We start from the raw sequence: 22,326 nt of genomic DNA on the forward strand, positions 1-22,326 counted from the left end.
TAAAGGGCTTGATTGTTTAAGTGGTAGGTTTAAAGGAAGCTAAAGTGATGGAAATGAACTAACTTATGTGTTTCATAAGCTGATGACTAATGTTGGTTAATAAAAATTGAATTGGAATTACGTTATAGATCAAAATTTGAATCTGCTAAGAGAAGACCGCGGAAAAGGAAAAGTTGTTGAGTAAACTTTAATGTGGCGAGTGATAATTCTGCCAAGTAAGTTCATACAATACAAACATTATTTAGCTTTCTTTTCATTTTGTTCTTAAATTGTATAATTGAAATTTGATAAGTAGTTGGTTGTAAAATATAAATATAGAATAAATATCGAGTTATGTATGAAGGAATGTGAATGAAATTACAGAATGACAGTATCCCGATGAACTAGTAAAAGACTCATACACATGGTTACATGTTATTTCTTGATGATTTCGAACTCTAGCATTTTTTGCAGACTTGAAGATATATGTGACACAGATTTAGTCTAGATTGGTAATATGATGTTATTTTAAAGGTTTAGCCTGGACTTGTAACCTTCCATGTATATATAGTCCTGGCCAGGCTTTTATTATGTTGATAAAGGTTTATCCTGAACAGGTAACCTGACACCTCTGTATGTGATTAACTCGAATGAGCTTCTGACGTGAAGTGTACTTGTGTTTTCAGTTCTTTTACAGTGTTCATTGAGTAATATAAATTATGTGAAATGTGAAATGTGAAATGTGAAATGTGAAATTTACAAGTTAAGAAATGGGAGAATATGAAAGAATTAATTTTTATAATGAGAGTCTGAATTAACAATAGGGTTGAGATTGGATTAGATATGAAGAAGGGCATTGTATTGAGTTGCTTACTTAGGATATCATTTACAGTGTTCATCGGATAATATAAAGCATGTGAAATTTACAATTTAAGAAATATGAGAATATTAAAGAATTAATTTCTATAATGGGAGTCCGCATCAACAATAGGGTTGAGATTAGATTAGATATGAAGAAGGGCATTGTATTGAGTTGCTTACTTAAGATATCATTTGTAATGAAATATATGCACTCACCTTGTTGGCGAATTGTGTTGGTGAGTAGGTAAACAATATTTGCATATTAAATTATCATAATATTGTTATGCCAGGTAAGTAACTATCAAATTTTTGTGGGCATACTAAGTATTCTAAATATTTTGTCTTGTAGATTTTGTAATATTTAGAGCTTGTTGATTGGATCAACAAGAAGGTCACATTATCCGCCAAACGTTGGGGTAGACTCCTGATTTAATTGAGTTGGTCTAAGTGACATGTATATGAATGTTAGGTTATTTGCAAATAATCTGGTTAATCCTTGAAAGGAATTACGTTAAGTTCTATGATGTATGATAATAAATTGAAGTTTTATTTTGTTATGTTTCGCGTCTTACATTCCACGGAACCTACCACAGTTTAGGGTGTTGGCCTAATAGGTCATTAACACTTAGAAATTTGTTAAAAACAATTGTTTTTATTAAATTTTAATCCTAAGTCCTAAATACTGAAATGCAATATTAAATACTAAATTGGCTAGAAAACAAGCTCCTTAAGTGTGAAATTAACCTGAACTAACTACTACATTTAATGAAAGGTCACTTTCCCTGAGTTCGACGGTGGTCATCTTTTTTGATCAATGACTTGCATTCAAAGACCATACAAAGGCTGATCTTGAAGCTCAATAGGAACATCTTTTTTTCCTTTATTTCCTTTCGTACAATCCTCTTTGATGTGATCACAACTACCAAATTTGTAACAAATAATAAGCAACCTTTCATATTATACACCTTGTCTATGGACATTAATCCCAATAGAGGAAGTAAGTGTTTATTTAGATAATAAATAATGAACATCCTCGCAAACCTTCCTCTCTTCCCTCTTTTGGTTTTGTAATCTATTTCAGCCACTTTACCTAGAAACATTGTAATGGCCCTTACCAAGCTTTTAGAGTAGTAATTTTAAGAAAAACTGAGCAATCATACCTAAATAGCCATCTTGGATGAATGGTTATCCCTAGTGGAAAAATCTCTACTCTATGGTTGAACTATAAGGTAATGGTTATAAATCATCCATTGACTACCTATCAAAGCTTTGTTATAGTCTTGAGATGATGAGAATTTCACCAAATAATAATTATTGTTAAGATCCACATGTTGGATGCAACTTATAGCACTCCACAACGACTTAATTCTTCCAAGAAATGCTTTATATCTAATCTTTTGACCAAGTAATCTTATAATAATTGTACTCCGTGTTCTTATCAATTAGCTTGTACATTCATTTGGAGAAGCAAATCTTAGGATAAGGGACCCTTTGTAGAAACCTTAACATCTCCTTCACGCAAAGTTATATCCTCCCCATCAAACAAAATATCTATGGTGCCATTTCTTAGCATTAGACATCATGGTATCCTTGAAGGCCTTTTAAGACCACTCAAAACAACCTTCACTTGTTCCTTAAGTGACACAATACCATCTTCTTTGTTCCGAACCTTCTTGGTTTCTCTTTTTAATTCAGATGGCAACAATTATCATGGCCGCTCAAGACTAATTACGGTACGGATAGAGACATCAACTATGCTCTTAGTACACTCAAGGCCATACTGGTTAAGTTTAAATAATTCTATTTCATTGGTTGGTTGATCTCTTGATTGAACATGCTCTTAGTGGTTAAGATCCTATAAGGTCAAGGCTTCTTTAGGAACAACATTGACTGAAGTTGTGTTCCTTAACAATGATACAATCATCTAGAATAGGTGTCTCCATACAATGTAGTTGTAGATGCTAAGAGAGAATATAAAAGGCTTTGATAACATACATGCATTGGGTTTACATTATTGGATTTAATAAAAGCTAGATTCAAAATTGGGTAAGAAGGAGTTAGTTGCAAATGGTAGGATTTATGGCTTTCCGTTCGATTATCATAGACGACACCAAATGTTTATGTTCTTGAGTGGAGGATGGGCTAAGAGATGGTTCTCAGGTTGGTAAAGGCTTTAGGCCTATAAAACAAAGGAAGAATTATGAAGTGTCAAAACTTGTGCTCCTTGATGCTTCTTGATTCTTAAGTTAGTGAAATGAGGGTGATGAAATCTTAGAAGAATATCTTGGGTTTTCTCTATCATAGAGATACTATCTTTCATGAAACTTTTCTCTCTTTATCCTTTTGCCTATTGTTGTCTCTATTATTGTTACTCTTGAGAATGCACAGGGGCTAATGTGTTGTCTCTATTATTGTTGCTCTTGAGAATGCATAAAGGCCAATGTGTGGTTGGTTGGAATGTTTTTCCTTGATTTGACTAAACTATCCCTCTAATACCTTTATTAGTTCTTCATCTTAATTATTAAGATTTTTATAAAAATGACCTAAAACTTTTGATTATTTATAAAAATAACCCAGCCTGAAAATCATGCATGTAAATGATTCGTTTTGAATAGTAAACCTTGATGTCGTCGTTGCCATTAGTGACACTACCCATCACAATCACCCAATGATTGGCCTGTGAAATTAAAAAATGATTTCTTTGGGTGGTCATTGACATTGGTGGCACTAGTATCAATACACATACCCACTCATTTAAAATACATGTATTCCCTACAAAAAAAAGAAAAATATATTTTTAATAGGTGCTACCAATGACAACGACGACACTAATATTTTTTTTTAAATATAATATTTTTGGGGTCGTCATTGCTCTTGGCAACACTGTTTTTGGTTGTTTAAAACCCTAAAGTTTTGATATAGCTTCAATTGCAAAGAAAGGAGCAAAGCTGAAGAGAAGAGTAGAACGGAAGCAGAAACAATGAACGAAGAATGGAGGTTCCAAGAGTGAAAGTCACATTGAATATTATAACTTCTCCTGAACTTGAACCAACTTGATATTTCATGAAACAATGAAAAAAAAACCTGAAACCAAAAAAAAAAAAAAAGGGAAAACTATTGAAACAAGGGAGAAGAAAGAGGAGACGAATGCAACAAATAAATAAAAGGAAGATGAAAAGGTAAAGAGGAAAGAAGTTAAAGCAAAGGGGAGGGAAAGAGATGCACCTTAGAAAGGAATGAAAATAGAGAAGTAAATGCCTTAATTAATTATCAATTGTTAGCAACTTTCATTTTTTTTATTAATTAATTTTATCTTCACCTTTTCATCTTCTTTCTCTGTTGCATTCATCCCCTTTTTCTTCTCCCTACCCTTTCATCTTCTTCCTTCATCCTCTGTCATCATTACCCCTCTCTCATCCCCACATCATTAATTTGTTTTCTTCCCTTCATTTTTTTTGATTTCATTCTTTTTTCTCTAGTTTTCTTTCATCTTCTCTTCCCCTGTTTTCTCTCTTTCTCTTCTTTAAAGATTTAATAACCCAACTCCAAATCTCATTCTATGAGCAAGCGAACATCCCTTCATACGATTCGATCAACCCATTGCTTCTCGATCTCCTTTCTTTGTTTCACTCGACCAATGATCCACCTTGTTGCTGTTGCATCCACTGCAAAGCCTATCTCCTCTAAGGCTTCGATTCCATCTTCTTTTTTTCATTTTAGCCTCACCTTTTTTTTAAAAAAATATCAGTGCCGCCAAGGGTAACGGCGGCACCAATCAACACTCATTTTTTCAAAATAAAAACACTAGAGCCTCCAATGGCAACGACGACACCCACTAAAAGATATATATATTTTCCCTAGAATATCAGTATTTTTGAGAAAGTTTACAAATATACATACCAGTGTTGTTAATGTCAACGACGGCACCCAAAAAAATCATTTTTTATTCCATGGGCCAATCATTGAGTGATTGTGATGGGTGGTGCCGCCAATGACAATAGCAGCATCGAAGTTTATTGTTCAAAACGGATCATTTACATACATGATTTTTAGGGTAAATCATTTTCCTAAATAGTAAAAACTTTTGGGTATTTTTATAAAAAAAAAAAGCCATTATTGTCTAGTGTTGTTAATAAATTTTAGCAATTATATATTACATGTAGTTTTGTGTTTATAAATTGGGACTTTGGGGTTATTGGCTACCTTGAGGATGAGGTTTGCATTCTCATCCTGTATAATAGTAATTATTACTGTGATTTTTATTGAATATTATGTTTTGTAGCTTTGATTTTGACTGCATTTAGAACATCCCAATCTCAGTTTTGTGTAAAATCATTAATGAGTTCCAAGCATGCAGCATCCCACTAATGAAATGTTTGGATAACTTTATCAGTACCACCAAAATCATATCATTTAATCTCATTTAAATTTTTAAAATTAACTTTCTTAGGTTTAGTCTTTCTTTTAAAAATATGCATATTATATGTTATACATTGATTTTAAAGTGACGATGTTGTCACATGTTTATAGTTACAGATTTAAAAGATATATAGTAGCTTCATAATCAGCAGCTTGTGAAATAAAGAACAAATTACTATTAGTGTATAAGATGATAATATGCATGACAATAATTGGATTTTATGTTTATAATATAATTGTATTTTTAAGATAATATTTTTCATTCTATATTTAACTAATGAAATTCAGAAAAATATTTTTAATGAATTTATTTTGACAAGTAATTGTGATTTTTAAAAACATTTAAAACTCATATGTAAAAGTTAAACAAAGTTGGGGCATAAAAAATCTAAAAATGGATGGTAAAAAGGCAGTGGTATACGTAATCCTATGAAAGAGAGGTGGGGGTGGGAGCCACTGAAACCGCAATTGCATGTTAGTCGTCGTACGTTGGTGGAAAATTGGAGTTTATATTAGAGTGAGACAACAATGTGTGTTTGGTTCAGAGGGATGGGCAGAAGTCACCAAAGTCAAGTCAACTCGCTGGCTGGGCACCATCTTATTTCACCAATCAAACTATGGCCTACATTCTCTCTTTTAGAATGAGATGTGATCAGTTTTTTGGGGGTTAAAATTCCATTACTGCAATCAAAAATTCGTCTTGATGAAAAGTGAAAGCAGAAAATAAAAAGCTCTTGCATTTTCATGATTGCCTAAACTATGTATTTCTTATATTCTTTAGTTTTCTTTAAAAAATATTTTTATTAAATGTATATACACACTAAAAGATATAAAAATTATAATTATATAATTATATGAATTGTAAAATTTATAAAAATATAGTTGAAATTAATAATATTGTTGCAAAATATGTAAAAATTATAAAACATATATTTAAAAGGTTTAAAATTAAATTTTATTTATAAAATTCTAAAATTCTAAAAAGTAATTAAATTTCTTCTTCTTCTTTTTGTTTTTTGCAGTTACTTTTTTTTTAAATTTGCATAACAATTTTCAATTTTATAAATTATTTTAACTTTTAAAATTTTCAATTATACATTTTAGAATTTTATAAAAATTAATTTTTAACTTTTTTAAAATTTATATATTATATATGATTTTAATTAATATAATATATAATATTAAAAATTTAAAAGGACACATACCATATTCTAATAACGCTATGTGGCGGGTGAACCAACGCGGGTCCATAGTCAGTCAAAATAAAAATATTTTTTAATATTTAAATATTTAATATTAAATTTTTTATTTTAAATAAATTTAATTCCCACATAACATTTTTTTTATTGACCAAAACAAGCTACCACTCGGGTCCGCTAAGTAGATGGTATATCCCGCAAATTTAGACTCCCAGCCAAATAATCAAAATATTATATAAAAATTTAAATTGTAAAAATGTATTTAGATTTTAAAAAATTACCAAAAACATTATATCTTCAAAAATAATATTCTAGAAAACTTTTCATAAATTTTATTTTTCAAAAACTCTACATTTATAAAAATTTGAAACTTTATATTCTTTTTGTTCAACATTTTCTAATTTGGAAATTTGATATAGGGTTAGTATTTATTACAATCACTCATTCTGTACCTTTTTTATTCTGCAAGCACTTTTAAAAAGTTTATTTTTGAATTTTAGAATTTTAAATATATGGTTTTGAATTTTAGAATTTAGAGTTTTTGAAAAAATAAAATTTATGACCAAATTTTTAGAATACATATTTTTGAAAATTTAACTTTTTTTCAATTTTAAAAAATTTAAATACCTTTTAAAATTTTTTCAATTTTATATTATATTTATTTTTAAAATTTATATTTATATATTTTAGAATTTTATTAATTTTTTAATTCTTTAAATTTTTTTGAATTATTTGTATATTATATAAGATTTTTTTACTTTTTTTAACAATATATTATATATAATATTAAATTTTAAAATAAAGGTAATGTGCCACATTCTAATAGCGCAACGTGGACATTCAATAGTTGGTCAATATATTTATTTTAAATAAATCTATTTGTCGTGTGACACATTTTGATTGGTTGGATATGCCACGTGGCATATTCTGATTGGCACCCCGTGGCAATTGGATCTTTTAACGTTGTTACAAATAAAAGTGTTAAATTGGATAACGAAATAATAGTTTAAGTACCAATCCGAGACAAGAAAAATTAGGTACCAAAGTGAAAAAAAAGAGAGAGAGTGAGAGGCATAATTCAAAGCCCAAATTGAGCATTAAGCCTTTCAATAATAATTAAAAATTATTAAAATTATTTTTTAAAAATTAACATTTATATTAAATAGTATTTGAAATAGTATTTTATAAACTAAAATAATATAATATTATAAATAAAATAACATTAAAATAATAACATTATTGAAATTATATTTATATTAAGTTACAATAAATTTTATGTTAAATAAAAAATATGAATTATTAGAACCATATAGCGGGAAGCTCGTGAGAGCCAAATATCGGGATGCTCATGAGGGCTAATAACGGGATGGTCTTTCAAGCTCTTCATGTCTGCAACACATGCAGAACCACAACCAATTCAGAAACCCTGTATTCATCGAATTTCATTTATTCAAACAAGACTTAATATTCGTCGAACATTGTCGAATATGTGACTGATTTTCATACATGTCAATTACACAATACACATACATAACATTCAATTCAAACATATAATTATACAATTTAGTTACATGAACTTACCCCGATAAGTGTTCGTGTACGCAAAATCTACTAATCTGATACTTTTTTTATTCCACGATCTAACTCCGTATTTGGTCTATCCGTATCTATACGAGTAAATTTTGATCAATTTAATACAATTCATATTCAATTCAATCCAATTCACATCTTAGGCAAAATTACCATTTCACCCCTATACTTTTGATTAATTACAATTTCATCCCTAGGCTCGAAAAATAAAATTCATGCAATTTAATCCTTATTCCAAGCCTAGCAGATTTTTACATGTAACAATAGCAACCCATGCATTTCATAAAATTTAGAATTTTTCCATGAATGTTACATCTTTTCAATTTAGTCCCTAAGTCATAATTTCCTCAAAATTCACTTTACAAAAGTTGTTTATCTATCAACAATCTTTCATTTTCTACCATAAAACTTTACAATTTATGCATATTCATCCATGGCAAAACCCTAATACTTTGATAACTTTACAAATTAATCCCCGAGATAGCTAGATTAAGTTATTACGATCTCAGAAATATAAAAATTATTAAAAATGAGACAAGAATGCTTAATTAAACCAAATAAGCTTGCTTGAACTTAGGTTTTCATGGCTAGGGTTTCCATCTTTTATTTGGGAAAGATAATGAAAATTATGATATTTTAGTATTTAATTAATTTATCATATTTCTAATTTAATCATTTTCTTTTCTTAAATTTCCAATGATGAATCATCATACTATCTACTAACTCCACTAAATGGTCTATTTGCCATATAAGGACCTCAACTTTTGAATTACGTAGCTATTTGATCCCTTTAGCTTCTAAAGTTCAATTTTTACACTTTATTCACTTTGGTCCTTTTTATCAAATTAGACATATAATCGGTAAAATTTTCTTAACAAAATTTTTATATGATATTTCTATTATAATGCAGATCATGAAATAATATTAAAATAATTTTCCTTCTAGACTCGAATTTGTGGTCTCGAAACCACTATTCTGATTTTATTAAAAACGGGCTGTTACATTATCATCCATGGTCCCCAGAACAACCTTCTTAGTCGTACAATCCAAACTAACTTGGTGCTCAACTAACCAGTCCATACCCAAAATTAAATCGAATTCCCCAAACTGTAGCTCCATCAAATTTGCTAGAAACACAGCTCATTATACTTCTAACGGAACATTTCTATAAAGTCTTCTAACCCGGACAGATTGCCCCAATGGGCTCAGTACGGTAATCTTACAAGAAGTACACTCAACAGAAATCCCCAATTTTTCGGAAACAGTACTAGCTGCATAGGAATGTGTAGAACCTATGTCTATCAGAGCAGTATATGGAACATCAAAAATAAAGAATGTACCCGTGATCATATCAGGGGCGTTTCTATCCTCTCGGTGTCAAGCAGTATAAACCAGTGCAGGCTGCACCGCCTCAGTCTTACTAGTACCTCTGCCCAGTGCTCACTGTCCTCGGCTCATACCATTAAAACCCTAGCCGGTCTACGACCCCTAAGTGGCTGCTGAACAGTTTTCTGAGGTTGTACAAAACTCGGCCCTGAAGCTTGCATCTGATCAGCACGATGTGGACACTCTCTAATCTAATGCTCTAATGACCCACACCTCAGACAAGCCCCTAACCTCCTCTAACACTCGCCCGGATGGCACCTACCACAATCACCACATGGCTAAATCTGAGTAGCAGTAACAAGAGCTCCCACTCTAACAGGCCCATCAAGTCTGGCCCGTTTCTTAGGCTTCTGAATAGAACTAAAGGGCTTAAAATCCCTTTTATTCTTGCCTCCCTCACGATCCCTATTTTGGCGCTCCACGCGCTTAACCTCCTCGGTGATCTTCGCCTTATCCATAAGAACAGCGAACTCACGCTCCCTCCGCGGAGCAATCAATACCCTCAGACTATCCTTCAAGTCGTCCTCAAAATGGACGCATTTCTCATATTTAGATGCCACCATACCTCGAGCAAAGCGGCTCGACCTCAAAAACTAAGTCTCGTACTCAGCCACAGATTTATCACCTTGTGTGAAATTTATAAACTCACGCCTACGAGCATTAACATAGCTCGCGCCCACATATTTCCCCTAGAAGGCAGTCTTAAAATAATCTCAGTTCAGATGATCTAATTGAATACCCTTCTCAACCAACAATCACCATTGATATGCCTTATCGGGAAGCAAAGAGACTGCACCCTTTTGTTTTTGCTCAGGAGTATAATCGATATCGTTCATAATCCTTTCGATGGCCTCCAACCAATACTTGGCCACAGTAGGGGAGACTCCAGTGACACCCCTAAACAGCTCAGCTCCATTGGACCAGAGTTGTTCAGTTACCGACCTACGGCCCCCAGATCCAAAATGGGGTCCAACGACCCTCTTCAAATTTGACATACTGCACAGAGAGGAAGATTCAACTCGAGCCCTCCTACCGCGCCCACGAATACCACGACCGCTAGTTCTACGAGCGTCGTATATTTCAAATTTGTCTACATTATAAAATTTTATGCATCAGTTCCTGTATTTATTAGCAGATATTTTATGCTTAAATTATCAGAAGTTCAAAAATATTTCAGACGTTTTAGTCTCTAACTAACTTAGTACAGTTTCAGAAAGTACTAACTACAGTGTTTTCAAAAAGTTCTATCTAAGTTCAGAAATACTTACAGGATCAGCATTGGAGACTCGGTGTACCACATACTTACTCAAAATTATCCAACTTATTTTAAAACCAATCCCTTTTGAAACACAATTTTGGAACCTAAAATATACAACCCGAGTTCTGCAACCTGACTCTGATACCACTAAATGTAACACCACAAATCCAGCCTAGACGTTATGGCCGAATCTAGTAATGCTACAAGAAAGGGTTTTGAAAACGGTGCTAATTCATTAAAGCTTTGTATAATTGTTTGATAAATCATTCAAGTTTTATAACAATTACTGAAAGCGTTATTTAATTAATTCACTTGCCAAACATGATTTACAACGGAAGTCTTAGAAACAATTATATTTTAAAAAACCCAGTTCGTATTTTCAGAAAAATCTTTGTTTTCGAAAAAAACCATGTTTCTAGTCAACCATCGCAAATAAAGAGTCAAAATGAAAATCCAAATCCAAAATGAAAACCAAACAATCCAGTGAGTCCAATAATTACAAAACTCTCATAAATAATCCTTAATTAAATAAAACCTTTATTTAAAGTCAGTTCATAGTCTTATGGTCACCGTGAGATTCCGCCGCACTGATTTGCCTAAGGCTGTGTTCTCCAATGCTTCTCAGATTAGCTTTTCCATTAAAAAGTGTTTTTCCCTAAAAAGCAATAAAGAACAGACGTCAGTGTAGAAAATTTTTAACTTATTTTTAGTGCTTTTTCACAGATGAAAAAGTAGAAATTTTTAGCTTTTTTCAGCCCAAAAGTGCTTTTGGCTGGTACTTTACTTTTTTAACCTTACTATTTCTTCTTCCAAATAAATGTTAGAAGACTTTTTTTTAAAATAAAATAATACAAATGTGTTAAAAGTATTAATTAAAATAAAAATAATTTTAAAATAAAATAATTGTGTCAATATCTAATTACAAATATTTAATTATTATATTTAAATGTTTAAATATAGTTTATATACTCTAATTAAATTTAATAAATAATTAATAATAATTACTTAGAAATATTTAAAATTAATATTATATATTAAAATATTAACAATAAGTTATAATAAATTATTTTTTATGTTTTTGCTAAAATATCATAATATTAACTAATTTGAACATTATTTAAATACATATTTGTTACTTTATAATATCATGTCTAAAATGGACATTTTATTTCTCAAAAGCACTTTTTGACAGCAATACCAAACACTCAACTTTTTCAAAAGCACTTCTCAAAAGCACTTTTCTAAAGCACTTTTCAAAAGCACTTTTCAAAAGCATTGCGAAACTAGCCCTAAGTCTGAGGATTACTTGAACGGAATAGACAAACAGTTGTGAGTTTTCGTAAACTCAGTGTGTAACCCAACATAAATAGACATGCAACATACACAGATTTTCATGATTAGTCAGATACAGATTCGGACCTAAGTTCATAACAAATGCAATTATTAGAAACAGATAAACAAAACAATTATAGTGAGTCTTACCCCCATCTTCTACACACCATCTCCGACCATCCCATTACACCATATGGAGTTAAAAACACCCACTCATCCCTAGACATTATATAGTGTCGATGCAACACATTATAGATAATATGCAGCCAAGCTTTCAGAATATAGGCGAAGAGTCTTCATACAAATCACTTCCTCCATATATACAAGACCCACCTCATTCACAGATACAGAATAACAAATTTAACATGCTTAACATGTTTGTATTCAGATAATCATGCATACTTAAATAGTACAGTCAGACATACATTTAATATCCCATTCAGATCAATCTATCAGAATATCATAGCACACAAAATAGGGTTTGGTTAGCCCTTACCGACCTTATGGTAGGCCCACAGTTGTTCGCAGTGTCCTGTGCGACCCTAGGTAAAATTTTAGAATTATGGGCCCACATGCCTGTGTGGGCCCACACGCCCAAATTGGTCTTGCCTGTGTGGCCCACACGCCTGAACTAGCCTAGCCCGCGTGGCTCACACGGCCATGACCTGCACACGGCCACGCCTTCGACAAACACACGGCCTTGTCTTACACACGGCCAGACACACGCCCGTGTGGCATCGACAAAATGCATTTTTGACTTTCGCTGAAGCTTGATTTTTCGTATTTAGGGTACACACTTGGTACGGTTTTGATGCGAAAACACTCTCGAGCCAACTAGCACCCAATTTCCCGAATGACTCCGACTTCGATTTCGCGAGAGAAGAGTCTCATTCTTTATGATTCGCTGCTGCCAAAACATAAGTTCAATACCAATGGAAAATCAACATCGTTCGAAACGGATTTAAAGGAAATTCTCTCTAACCCGAGCAAAAACATTCTATCACCACTTACCAAAACGAACAAGAACACCGAAGAAGCGAAATACCAAGATTGAACAATAGAATTGTGACAGAAAGCAGAGAGCAAGGGAAAAGAATTGTCAATTGATAGAATAACGCAGAGAAAGGGGAAAACCAATGTCAGATATTTTTTGGGAAGAGAGAAGAATTTTGAAAAAAATAAAATAAAATAAAATACCCAATTTGATTACCACCCCACTAACTAAATTAACACCCTCACTCCCGTAGGGATTCAAACACAAGAACTCCAACACACCAACTCCTTACCACTCAAACTAACAGACTCATTCTAATATGAGATTACTAAAGATAAAATATAACCCAACCCACCAAGGATAAGGCTAAGATAAAAAATAACCAAAATTTTCCAAATGTGGAACTTGAACCCAAAACCTCATATACGCACCTAGAACACTTAATCGCTGAAGCAAATACACATTTGTAACAAATTTCACAAAAACAGACTTATATTATTCAAAGCGTTACATGTCACTTTATATTACATATATATTAAATTATTAATTAAGGATAAAAATTAGATATATTTATTAAGATGTATTAAGAAAGTATAAAAATAAGGATAGACATTGTATAAAGTATATATATATTAAATTATTAATTAAGGATAAAAAAGTTAAGATAAATTATTGATTTTAATTAAGAATAAAAATTACATGATAATAATTAAAGAAATTATATGATTTGTAATTGAAAGTCCTAGGATACTTTTGTTAAATTAATCAAGAACTGTATAACTAATGACAAATCATATTTTTCCTCTTTCATCTTTTCCTCCTAATAGATTTAAATTCAACTAAAAATATTGAAAATTAAGAGGAAAAATCTGATTTCTTTTCTCTTTATAACATAACATATACAAACAAAATGATATAATAGTCAACTGATAATATCAGCTACAATTATGCTTTACAAAAGTCCATAAAATGTAATACTAAAAAGTGAAATATAAAAGAAAAACGGCCTTAAGAATGGATTAGGGTTAGTTTTATTTTATTTTATTTCCAAGGGAATCGGCCCTCTCTACTGTACAATCACTGCTATATATTTTAATGAAAATCAAAATTTGTAAGAATGGATTAGGGTTCCAAAATTTGCATATTAGAATATAATACTTTTGGTTTGTGTTTGAACGTAATCAAGTTGGAACATTAATTCTCGCTTCAATCAATACATACATGTATGATGGAGAATCAGTTTACATATGTAATTTCTGAAAATTGAGGGTTTGGTTCATGCAATTTGATTTGGAGCTGTAGCATTCACAAGCCTCTTAATGAAGAGCTTCATCAGCTTGATATAAAGCCATCAAGATGATCTCTTTATTTCTATTCTATATTCTTGTTATTTTGGTTTGGAGTTTAGCTGTGACTCTCAAGGGGTGATGAAAATGATATTAGGCATCTTTTGTGTTCTTCAACTTTATGTCAATAATACCTTTCTTGAGAACAAGCCACGCAAATGTAATATATATCGACATTCTAATTTAATTCACTCAATTAAAGCGTGACTTGGACAGTGGGAATGCTTTCAATCTTCTTATTTAACTCCTCCTATGTCGACACTATTTCGACATCTCTCAGCATCTCCACGTCTTCGCGGAAATCTCTCATTTCACCATTTTTATTAGGAAACCCTTTTTTTTTTTTTAATTATTAACTCCTTGATTGACGATTTCATTGCCATCCTAAATTTAATCTTCATTTCTGCTCTCATCCTACCATCAACTAATACCTTCAATTTTGCAATTAATTGTCTCTTCAAATTAAGAAAATAATCTTTTATTCTGTTTTTTACTATTTATCTTTTAGGTTTTATTTAAGAAAGAATAAAAAAAAAAGAGATTTTAGTTGTAATATTGCACATATATTTCTTTAGCTGACTTTTCCAAATCAATGTAGCCAAACCAAAACCTGGTGTATGGAAGTCCATATCATGGGGACTAATGATTTCAGATTTCATGTTTTCTTTCCCTTAACTAGGTATCAAATCTTTACAGGTTTCGGCTTCCATCTCTAAACAATCTCTATCCTCTCCATTATCTGATATATATATTTATATATATTCACTCCCTCTCCCATCTTCAATATTCAAACTTTGAAACTCTTCACTGAGCTTCTCAATTGGGTTGGGCTCTGTTTTCAGCTGCAGCCATGATCAACTTCAAACAACCTCAGGTTTTGACCTTTTTTTACTGCTTTTTAATCCTGATTCCTTCCCTAGTACAGGGGGAATGTACCTGTGAACCAGAAGAAGAAGATCGCAATAAGTCTCTCGCGCTTAAATATAAGATAGCTGCTATAGCCTCCATCCTCGTTGCGGGAGCCATCGGTGTTTGCTTCCCTCTGCTCGGGAAAGTCATCGAGGCTTTACGTCCCGATAAAAATCTTTTTTTCTTAATCAAAGCTTTCGCCGCCGGTGTGATCTTGTCCACCGGCTTCATCCATGTTCTTCCGGATGCCACTGAAAGCTTAACATCTCCTTGCCTCAATGAGAAACCTTGGACAGAGTTTCCGTTCGCCGGACTGTTGGCTATGACGGCGGCCATTGGCACATTGATGGTTGATGTGTTTGCTACATCTCATTACACCAAATCTCACCTTCACAAAACCCAACAGTCCCACGAGGGTGATGAAGAGAAAACAGAGCAAACCGAAAATCATCTGCATGTTCATACTCATGCCACCCATGGCCATTCTCATGGTTCTGTTTCTATGCTTGAGCCTGCAGATTCAGCTCAGCTCCTTCGGCATCGAGTAGTATCTCAGGTAAATTTTATTTCATCAATCGTGATTGTGGTTTTTGTTATATTTTCTATATTTTCTGTAGCTGTTTGTCTGATTGATGTTCAAAGGTATTGGAATTGGGCATAGTGGTGCACTCTGTGATCATAGGGATATCATTGGGTGCTTCAGAAAGTCCAAAGACTATAAAACCTTTGGTGGCAGCACTCACCTTTCATCAGTTCTTCGAAGGCATGGGACTTGGTGGATGCATTTCTCAGGTAAATTCAAACCCATGCTTAAGAGTTACTCTTTGTCAGGAGTTTTGTTGTATTCATTAGCATTGAATGGTTTTTTAAAGGCTAAATTCAAGGGTCGATCGGTTGCAATCATGTCACTGTTTTTCTCGCTGACAACACCAGTAGGAATCGCTATAGGAATAGCAATAACAAATGCATACGATGAGAACAGCCCAACGGCACTGATTGTGGAAGGATTATTGAACGCGGCATCATCTGGGATCTTAATATACATGGCGTTGGTGGATCTTCTAGCCGCTGATTTCATGAACCCGAAGTTACAAAACAATGGAATACTTCAAGTCGGAGCCAGTGTTTCTCTTCTCCTCGGGGCTGGTCTTATGTCTCTCTTGGCTATTTGGGCTTAAATTGGGGTTTGGTTGCTTTTACACAAAAACATAGTACTGATAAAAAAGTTAAAAGAGTATATGAAAGCAAGAAGTTTTTATGTATGTTTATAGAATCACAAGCTTTTCTATTTGTAATTGCCATGTTAGCTTCGTATGCACTAACCAAATACCAGGAATTTTGAAACGTGTTTGTTAGGGCGAGTTGGGGCATCCCAAGAGGCATGATGTGACTTTCTATGTCCTCATTAACTAAAAGTCTCCGCCCAATGAAAATTAGAAGAACGTCAATTTGTATAAGCCAAATAAAAAAATCTGCTGCCTTATACAGTTAGAAACTTGGTACATTTCCATTATCATGCATCAAGTTAAAACCCAATTTAAGTTTCTTCTTTTTATTTATCTCAACCTTCATTCTTCTTTGTATAATAATATTGTATTTTTAATAACTTTTCTGATTACGCTTAGGTCCACATGTTACTATTAATAAACAAATTAGAAGGTGAATGACGAATATCTTTTTTTATGAAACTCGAGTTGTGATTTATTAGCGGGTGATCACTTTTTTAAGATTAGTATAGGTTCAAATTATCATTTTATCAAAAATTTACATCATTTTTCTTTAATTACTAAATTATTATAATAAAAATATTTATAAATTCATTGCATAAAAAAAGAAAGGAGCGAGGCTTTAGTTAAAATATAACAATACAAAATAATAAAATAAAAATATCCTTATAATAATATATTTACTGTTAGACCCGTCCTAGTTCTACGCCACATCAGGTGGGACCTCATTTTATTTATTTATGAAAGTCAACATTTGAATTTATAATAAAATAAAAAGAAATAGCTAGCTAGGCGTGGAGAAGACCAAAACCTTTCAACCTCTTTTTCTTAATTTGTATACATAAATAAGAGGGAAATTTATGGTTTTATATCCTTATAACCTTTCATATTAAAAATTATACATTTGTAATTAGTTTGTCGGGATAAATTTCAAAACTATATATGAATTTTGATTTTGTGCAAATTTTTCATGATAACACAATTATTGTTATAACATTATTTTATTAATTATATTTATCCAATATAAAAATAAATTGATGTATTTTTTAAATGTGTATGATTAAACCAAAATTAAAGTTTCAAGTATATATTTGAACCATAATTAGAATTTCACGATTATAATTGTACCACATTAAATCAAATTTTATGGATAATTTTAAAATTTATCCTATTAAAATCTCTTTAATCACATTGCCCTAGATTGGGTTATACATTCAATTCCACATGTACTCCCACTTGAAATTAAATTTAAGATTAGCGCCTATAAGTGACTTAACTTACTATTTTTTAAATGTGGTACTTGTATTTAATAAAATTTATACATTTTGATATCTGAAAGTAACAATGTTAATTTTTTAGTAGTTAATTCAAGTTCTAGAGTTGATTTGATAAAATTCATTATTAGCTAACAATATTAGCAATTAACTTTTATCGAATCAAGCCTAAAACCCAATTGAATCACATTGACCGGACTATTATTTGACAAACTAAATGTAAAATTAAACTAATTTACAATTAACACTAAATTTATTCTATTAATAAAATGATAGAAAAATTGAAACCTAATAATGTTGGCAATTAATTTTCATCAAAGTCAACCTTAAAATGAACTAAACACTAAAACATTAACACAGATACCTTTGGATACCAAAATATATAACATTTATCAAATACAAATGTCATATTAAACTAAAAAAATGACACAAATACGATATTAAAAAAAGATGTCAAACTTAAAAGTAGTAAATGATATATTAAACCTTAAAAGCATTTAAAATTAAAGTAAAAATATGTTGAGTTTGTGGGATTGAGTTTCCAAATCGATAAGATGGGTGATAAAGATATTTGGGAGCATGTGAAAGTCCAAGGGACCTCTGATAAGTTGTACAAGGGTGGATGCTAATTTGCCAAGCTCATGTTTTGTGTCTAACATTTAGGATAATCCGGCTTTTTATTTAAATAATATAATTGAAATAACATGTCTAATAGATTATTTACTAAAATGATATGATTTTCCTGGTGTCGCCTGTCAAATTGGCGGTATTGGACTGAAATGTAATGATTTAAAGTATTCAGAGACTTGATATGCAAATTTTCCATTTTGAGTGGCTGCTAAAAAAAATTATATACACTTTAACATCAACATAAAATCTAAAAAAGTAATCAAAAATTTCAAAAGAGTAGTTAAAAATATCATGTATATAAGCACTCTCAAGAAATTTTAAAATTTTATTTATTTTTATTTAATAAACTATTCTCATCAAGTTCACATCAACATAAAATGCGAATTGGTTTATATTTTTTTAAATAGCTTTACTTTAGGTAAAATATATTTAAACAGAATAGGTTAAGGGATTATTTAAACACAATATAGTGAGTTGGAGGAGAATAAAAAAATGATAAATAAGGAGGACTTACAAGGCAATTAGTCACATTTAAGGTTTGATAAATGGTGCCCCAACGGGCAGCACTGAGCCCCCTTTTACCTTTTTCTTTTCAGCAGCTACTGAAAATGAAAATATTGCATATCAGGTTCCTAAATACTTTTGATTATTACATTTCAGTCCGGTGCCACCAATTTAACAGGCAGCACTAGTAAAACTATACCATTTTAACAAATAATCTAATGGGCATGCCATTTTAGTTATTAATTTAAGTAAAAAACGGGATAAGGAATCCCCAGTTTAATGCCAAACCTTTTTTTTGTATGTGTGTTTGCAGACGGATGGTGAAGGGAAAACAGGTCACTGTCAAACCATTCATTTCCACTCCACCTTTCTTTCGCATAGGTCTCTCTTAAAAATCATGAAGATGGGCAGTGCTTATCGAGTGTTAGAAACTTGAAACTGTAACCCTTTAAAAGCATTGATGGCTTTCCTCTTATTTCTGAGGATCCATGAGCAGTGTGCCGGTGTACAAAGTCAAAAAGCGGCGCCTCTGAGTTTGTCAGCGCAATTTCATTAAAGAAGAAATGAATTTCATTGAAAATGATTGTAAAAATTATAAATTATAGTGAAATGAAAGGTGGAGGAGAGCAGAGAAGGACAAGTTTGAAAACCTGAGAAAGTAGACAGATGCAGAGAAGCAATTGACTCAAATGTTTTTAGAAGTTATCTGCAAATTCCTGAAATGGATGATGGCTTGTTCTCCAATTATTTTTGTTAATATTTTTTTTATTATTGCAAAAATGAATTTAGAAATTTTATTTAAGAGGACAGATAAAATTATACCATTTTGGAAGGGTTAAAAGTTATAATTTTGTGTTAAAATCTTAAAATTACACTATTACTTTTTCTATATTTTGAGAGGAGTTAAATAAAAAGTTCTCGTTTAACTAAGGGCAATGTCTCTATCTATCTTCTTGATTTTACCAATATCGATAAAGAGGATGTGAATTTAAGTATATTTAAACGTGTGCTCCTTCAATTTGAGAATTGAGAGTTATGAGTAAAAGTAAGTATTATATTTAAAGATAAATATATATACAGATGTGTATATTTAAATCATTAAATAACTTACAATAAATATAAGGAATAACTTACATAAAGATGATCCTAAAACTAAAATTTTAGGCACCAATAAAATTTTTCCACATCATCAAATTTTAAAGACGTGAATTATTATTATACATCCATCTATAGAGAAATTATTTTATGGATCATTCCCACCACATTATTCATAGTCCATTTCCAATTATTTAATTAAATTTAAACAATTTTTTTCATGTTATTGACACATGATTTTGATAATCCCGAACCCTAAATAAAAAATATAAAACCCTAAACCTAACTCCCGAACCCATAACCCAAAACCCTTGAACCTTGAACTTGAACCCTAAACTCCTAATCTATGAATCCTAAGTCCTAAATCTTAAACCTTAATCCGTAAATCTCAACCCTAAACCCTAAACCTCGGGGTCCAATGTTTAAGGTTCAAGGTTCGACGTTCTGGGTTCAAGGTAAAAATAATTACCAAAATTATGTGTCAATGACATGAAAAAAATTGCACAAAAAATAATATTATTTTAAATTGGTTGCACAAAAATAAAAAATATTAACTTATGGAAAAAACTAAAATGATTAAAAATTGTAAAAGAAGAAAAGATTTGTTTATAATTTAAAAATTAATTATTTTAAGTAATTTAATTAAAGTTAAATTAAGTTGGAGAAGACATTAGATACAGTATGAGTGTATAATAATATTTTGTTATCTTTAAAATTTAATGACATGACATTATTTTATTAGTGCTTAAAACTATACTTTTAGGATGATCCTAATATAATTTATTCCTAAATATAAATGTGAAACTTGTAGATTAAAAAAGGTGGGATTTTATTTTACTCTTGTGTAAAAATAGTTCCAATTGTTTAGTTTTTTCCCGGAAAGAAAATGCACCAAAACATGAGGCATCTGAGAGTAAAATTAAATTATTTGAAAAAGTTAGATATTGTTTGATAAATTAAAAAGAACAATTGTTCGAGAAATATGATGAAATTTTAAGACAGTTTACTTTTAAACATTTCATCTTATTTCAAACAAAACCAAAGTTTATTTCGTTTAAGAATTCATGTACCTAAGTATTTTTATATAAACTCTAAAATATTAAATCATTCATATCGTGTTGATTTTATTATTTGTGGCAAGTAATATTTATCATTGATGCCTTAGTAACAGTCCAAATATGCTCCAACTCCACTTGTTGCCTTTGTATTGCTAGCAAGAGGTGTTGAAATCGCTTAATCATCGGCCTCAATCGTAACCGTGTCTTGGTTTTTCTTTTTCTTTTTTTTTTTTTGAAGATGAGTATCCAACAAGTTTGAGTTTGGAATTTCAACATATGCAATTATATGTTGTAAAAGCATAGAAAAGACAGCACTGAAGATAAGTGTTTTCTTACCCATGTTTGTTTTTTCTACATACATACAGAGTCCAAATTAGAAAGTACAAGTGAAAAACAGGCTTGCAAATTATGATCCAAACGCACCACCATCTTTATCATGATTAACTTATAACTAGTTGCTCACTTTCTTTATTAAAAATAGTACATGGAGCTAGTGGATTAATTCGACTTGCACATGTAACAGATATCGTGAGGTAATAGGAAAATTCAAAGTTGAACTATCTATTATTGCTCATCACACTTTGAGTGGCAAGAAAACTCAAAAAGAATGCACATGGAAATGTTTCAACAGGGTGGTGGGGTGGCTCACAAACTCCCCCCCAACCATTGGTGTGTCTCAGCTAGCTGTCGGGATTCCCGAGTTCCTCAGAACTATAATAATGGCAGCCATATCTTCTTCTTCTATGCAGATCCTATGGAATAGTCTTCCCACTCAGAAGTTTAAGCCAGTTAGAGGGATCAGACATGGTTATCCACTATCACCCTATCTTTGTGTTCTTTGTATGGAATGGTTAGGATATATTATTCGTGCGGAAATTGCTACTAGTAAGTGGAATCTAAATCGTCTCTCAAGATTGGGTCCGATTTTATCTCATCTATTTTTTTGCGGATGACCTAGTCATTTTCTTGCAAAGCGGAGATAAAGTAAACTTATCTCTCAAAATGGATTTTGAAACACTTGTGTGAATTGCAAGGTTTGAAATTAGTTAATTGATGCAATGCAATGCAAAAAAGGTTTGGTTTTAGTTGGTTCATGCAATTCTTGTACTGAATTTGATTGTTTATTAGCATGCCCCTTGTTCTCAGCTGTAGCATTCATAAGCCTCTTAATGAAGAGCTTCATCAGCTTTATATAAAGCTATCAAGATAATCTCTTTAATTCTATTCTATATTCATGTTATTTTGGTATGGATTTCATGCAAACCT

The 22,326-nt window shown here is 31.4% G+C and overlaps 1 protein-coding gene across 1 annotated transcript; it reads left to right on the forward strand.

The window, feature by feature from the left end:
- The first annotated feature begins 14,882 nt into the window (after positions 1-14,882).
- Positions 14,883-16,838, forward strand: LOC105803482 (zinc transporter 5). The gene is made up of 3 exons (XM_012635699.2): positions 14,883-15,829; positions 15,916-16,065; positions 16,146-16,838. The coding sequence occupies exons 1-3, from the start codon at positions 15,215-15,217 to the stop codon at positions 16,449-16,451; spliced, it is 1,071 nt and encodes a 356-aa protein (XP_012491153.1). The 5' UTR covers positions 14,883-15,214; the 3' UTR covers positions 16,452-16,838.
- The last annotated feature ends 5,488 nt before the right edge of the window (positions 16,839-22,326 follow it).

The sequence above is a fragment of the Gossypium raimondii genome, chromosome 11 (assembly GCF_025698545.1).
Source record: "Gossypium raimondii isolate GPD5lz chromosome 11, ASM2569854v1, whole genome shotgun sequence".
NCBI classification, from domain to species: domain Eukaryota; kingdom Viridiplantae; phylum Streptophyta; class Magnoliopsida; order Malvales; family Malvaceae; genus Gossypium; species Gossypium raimondii.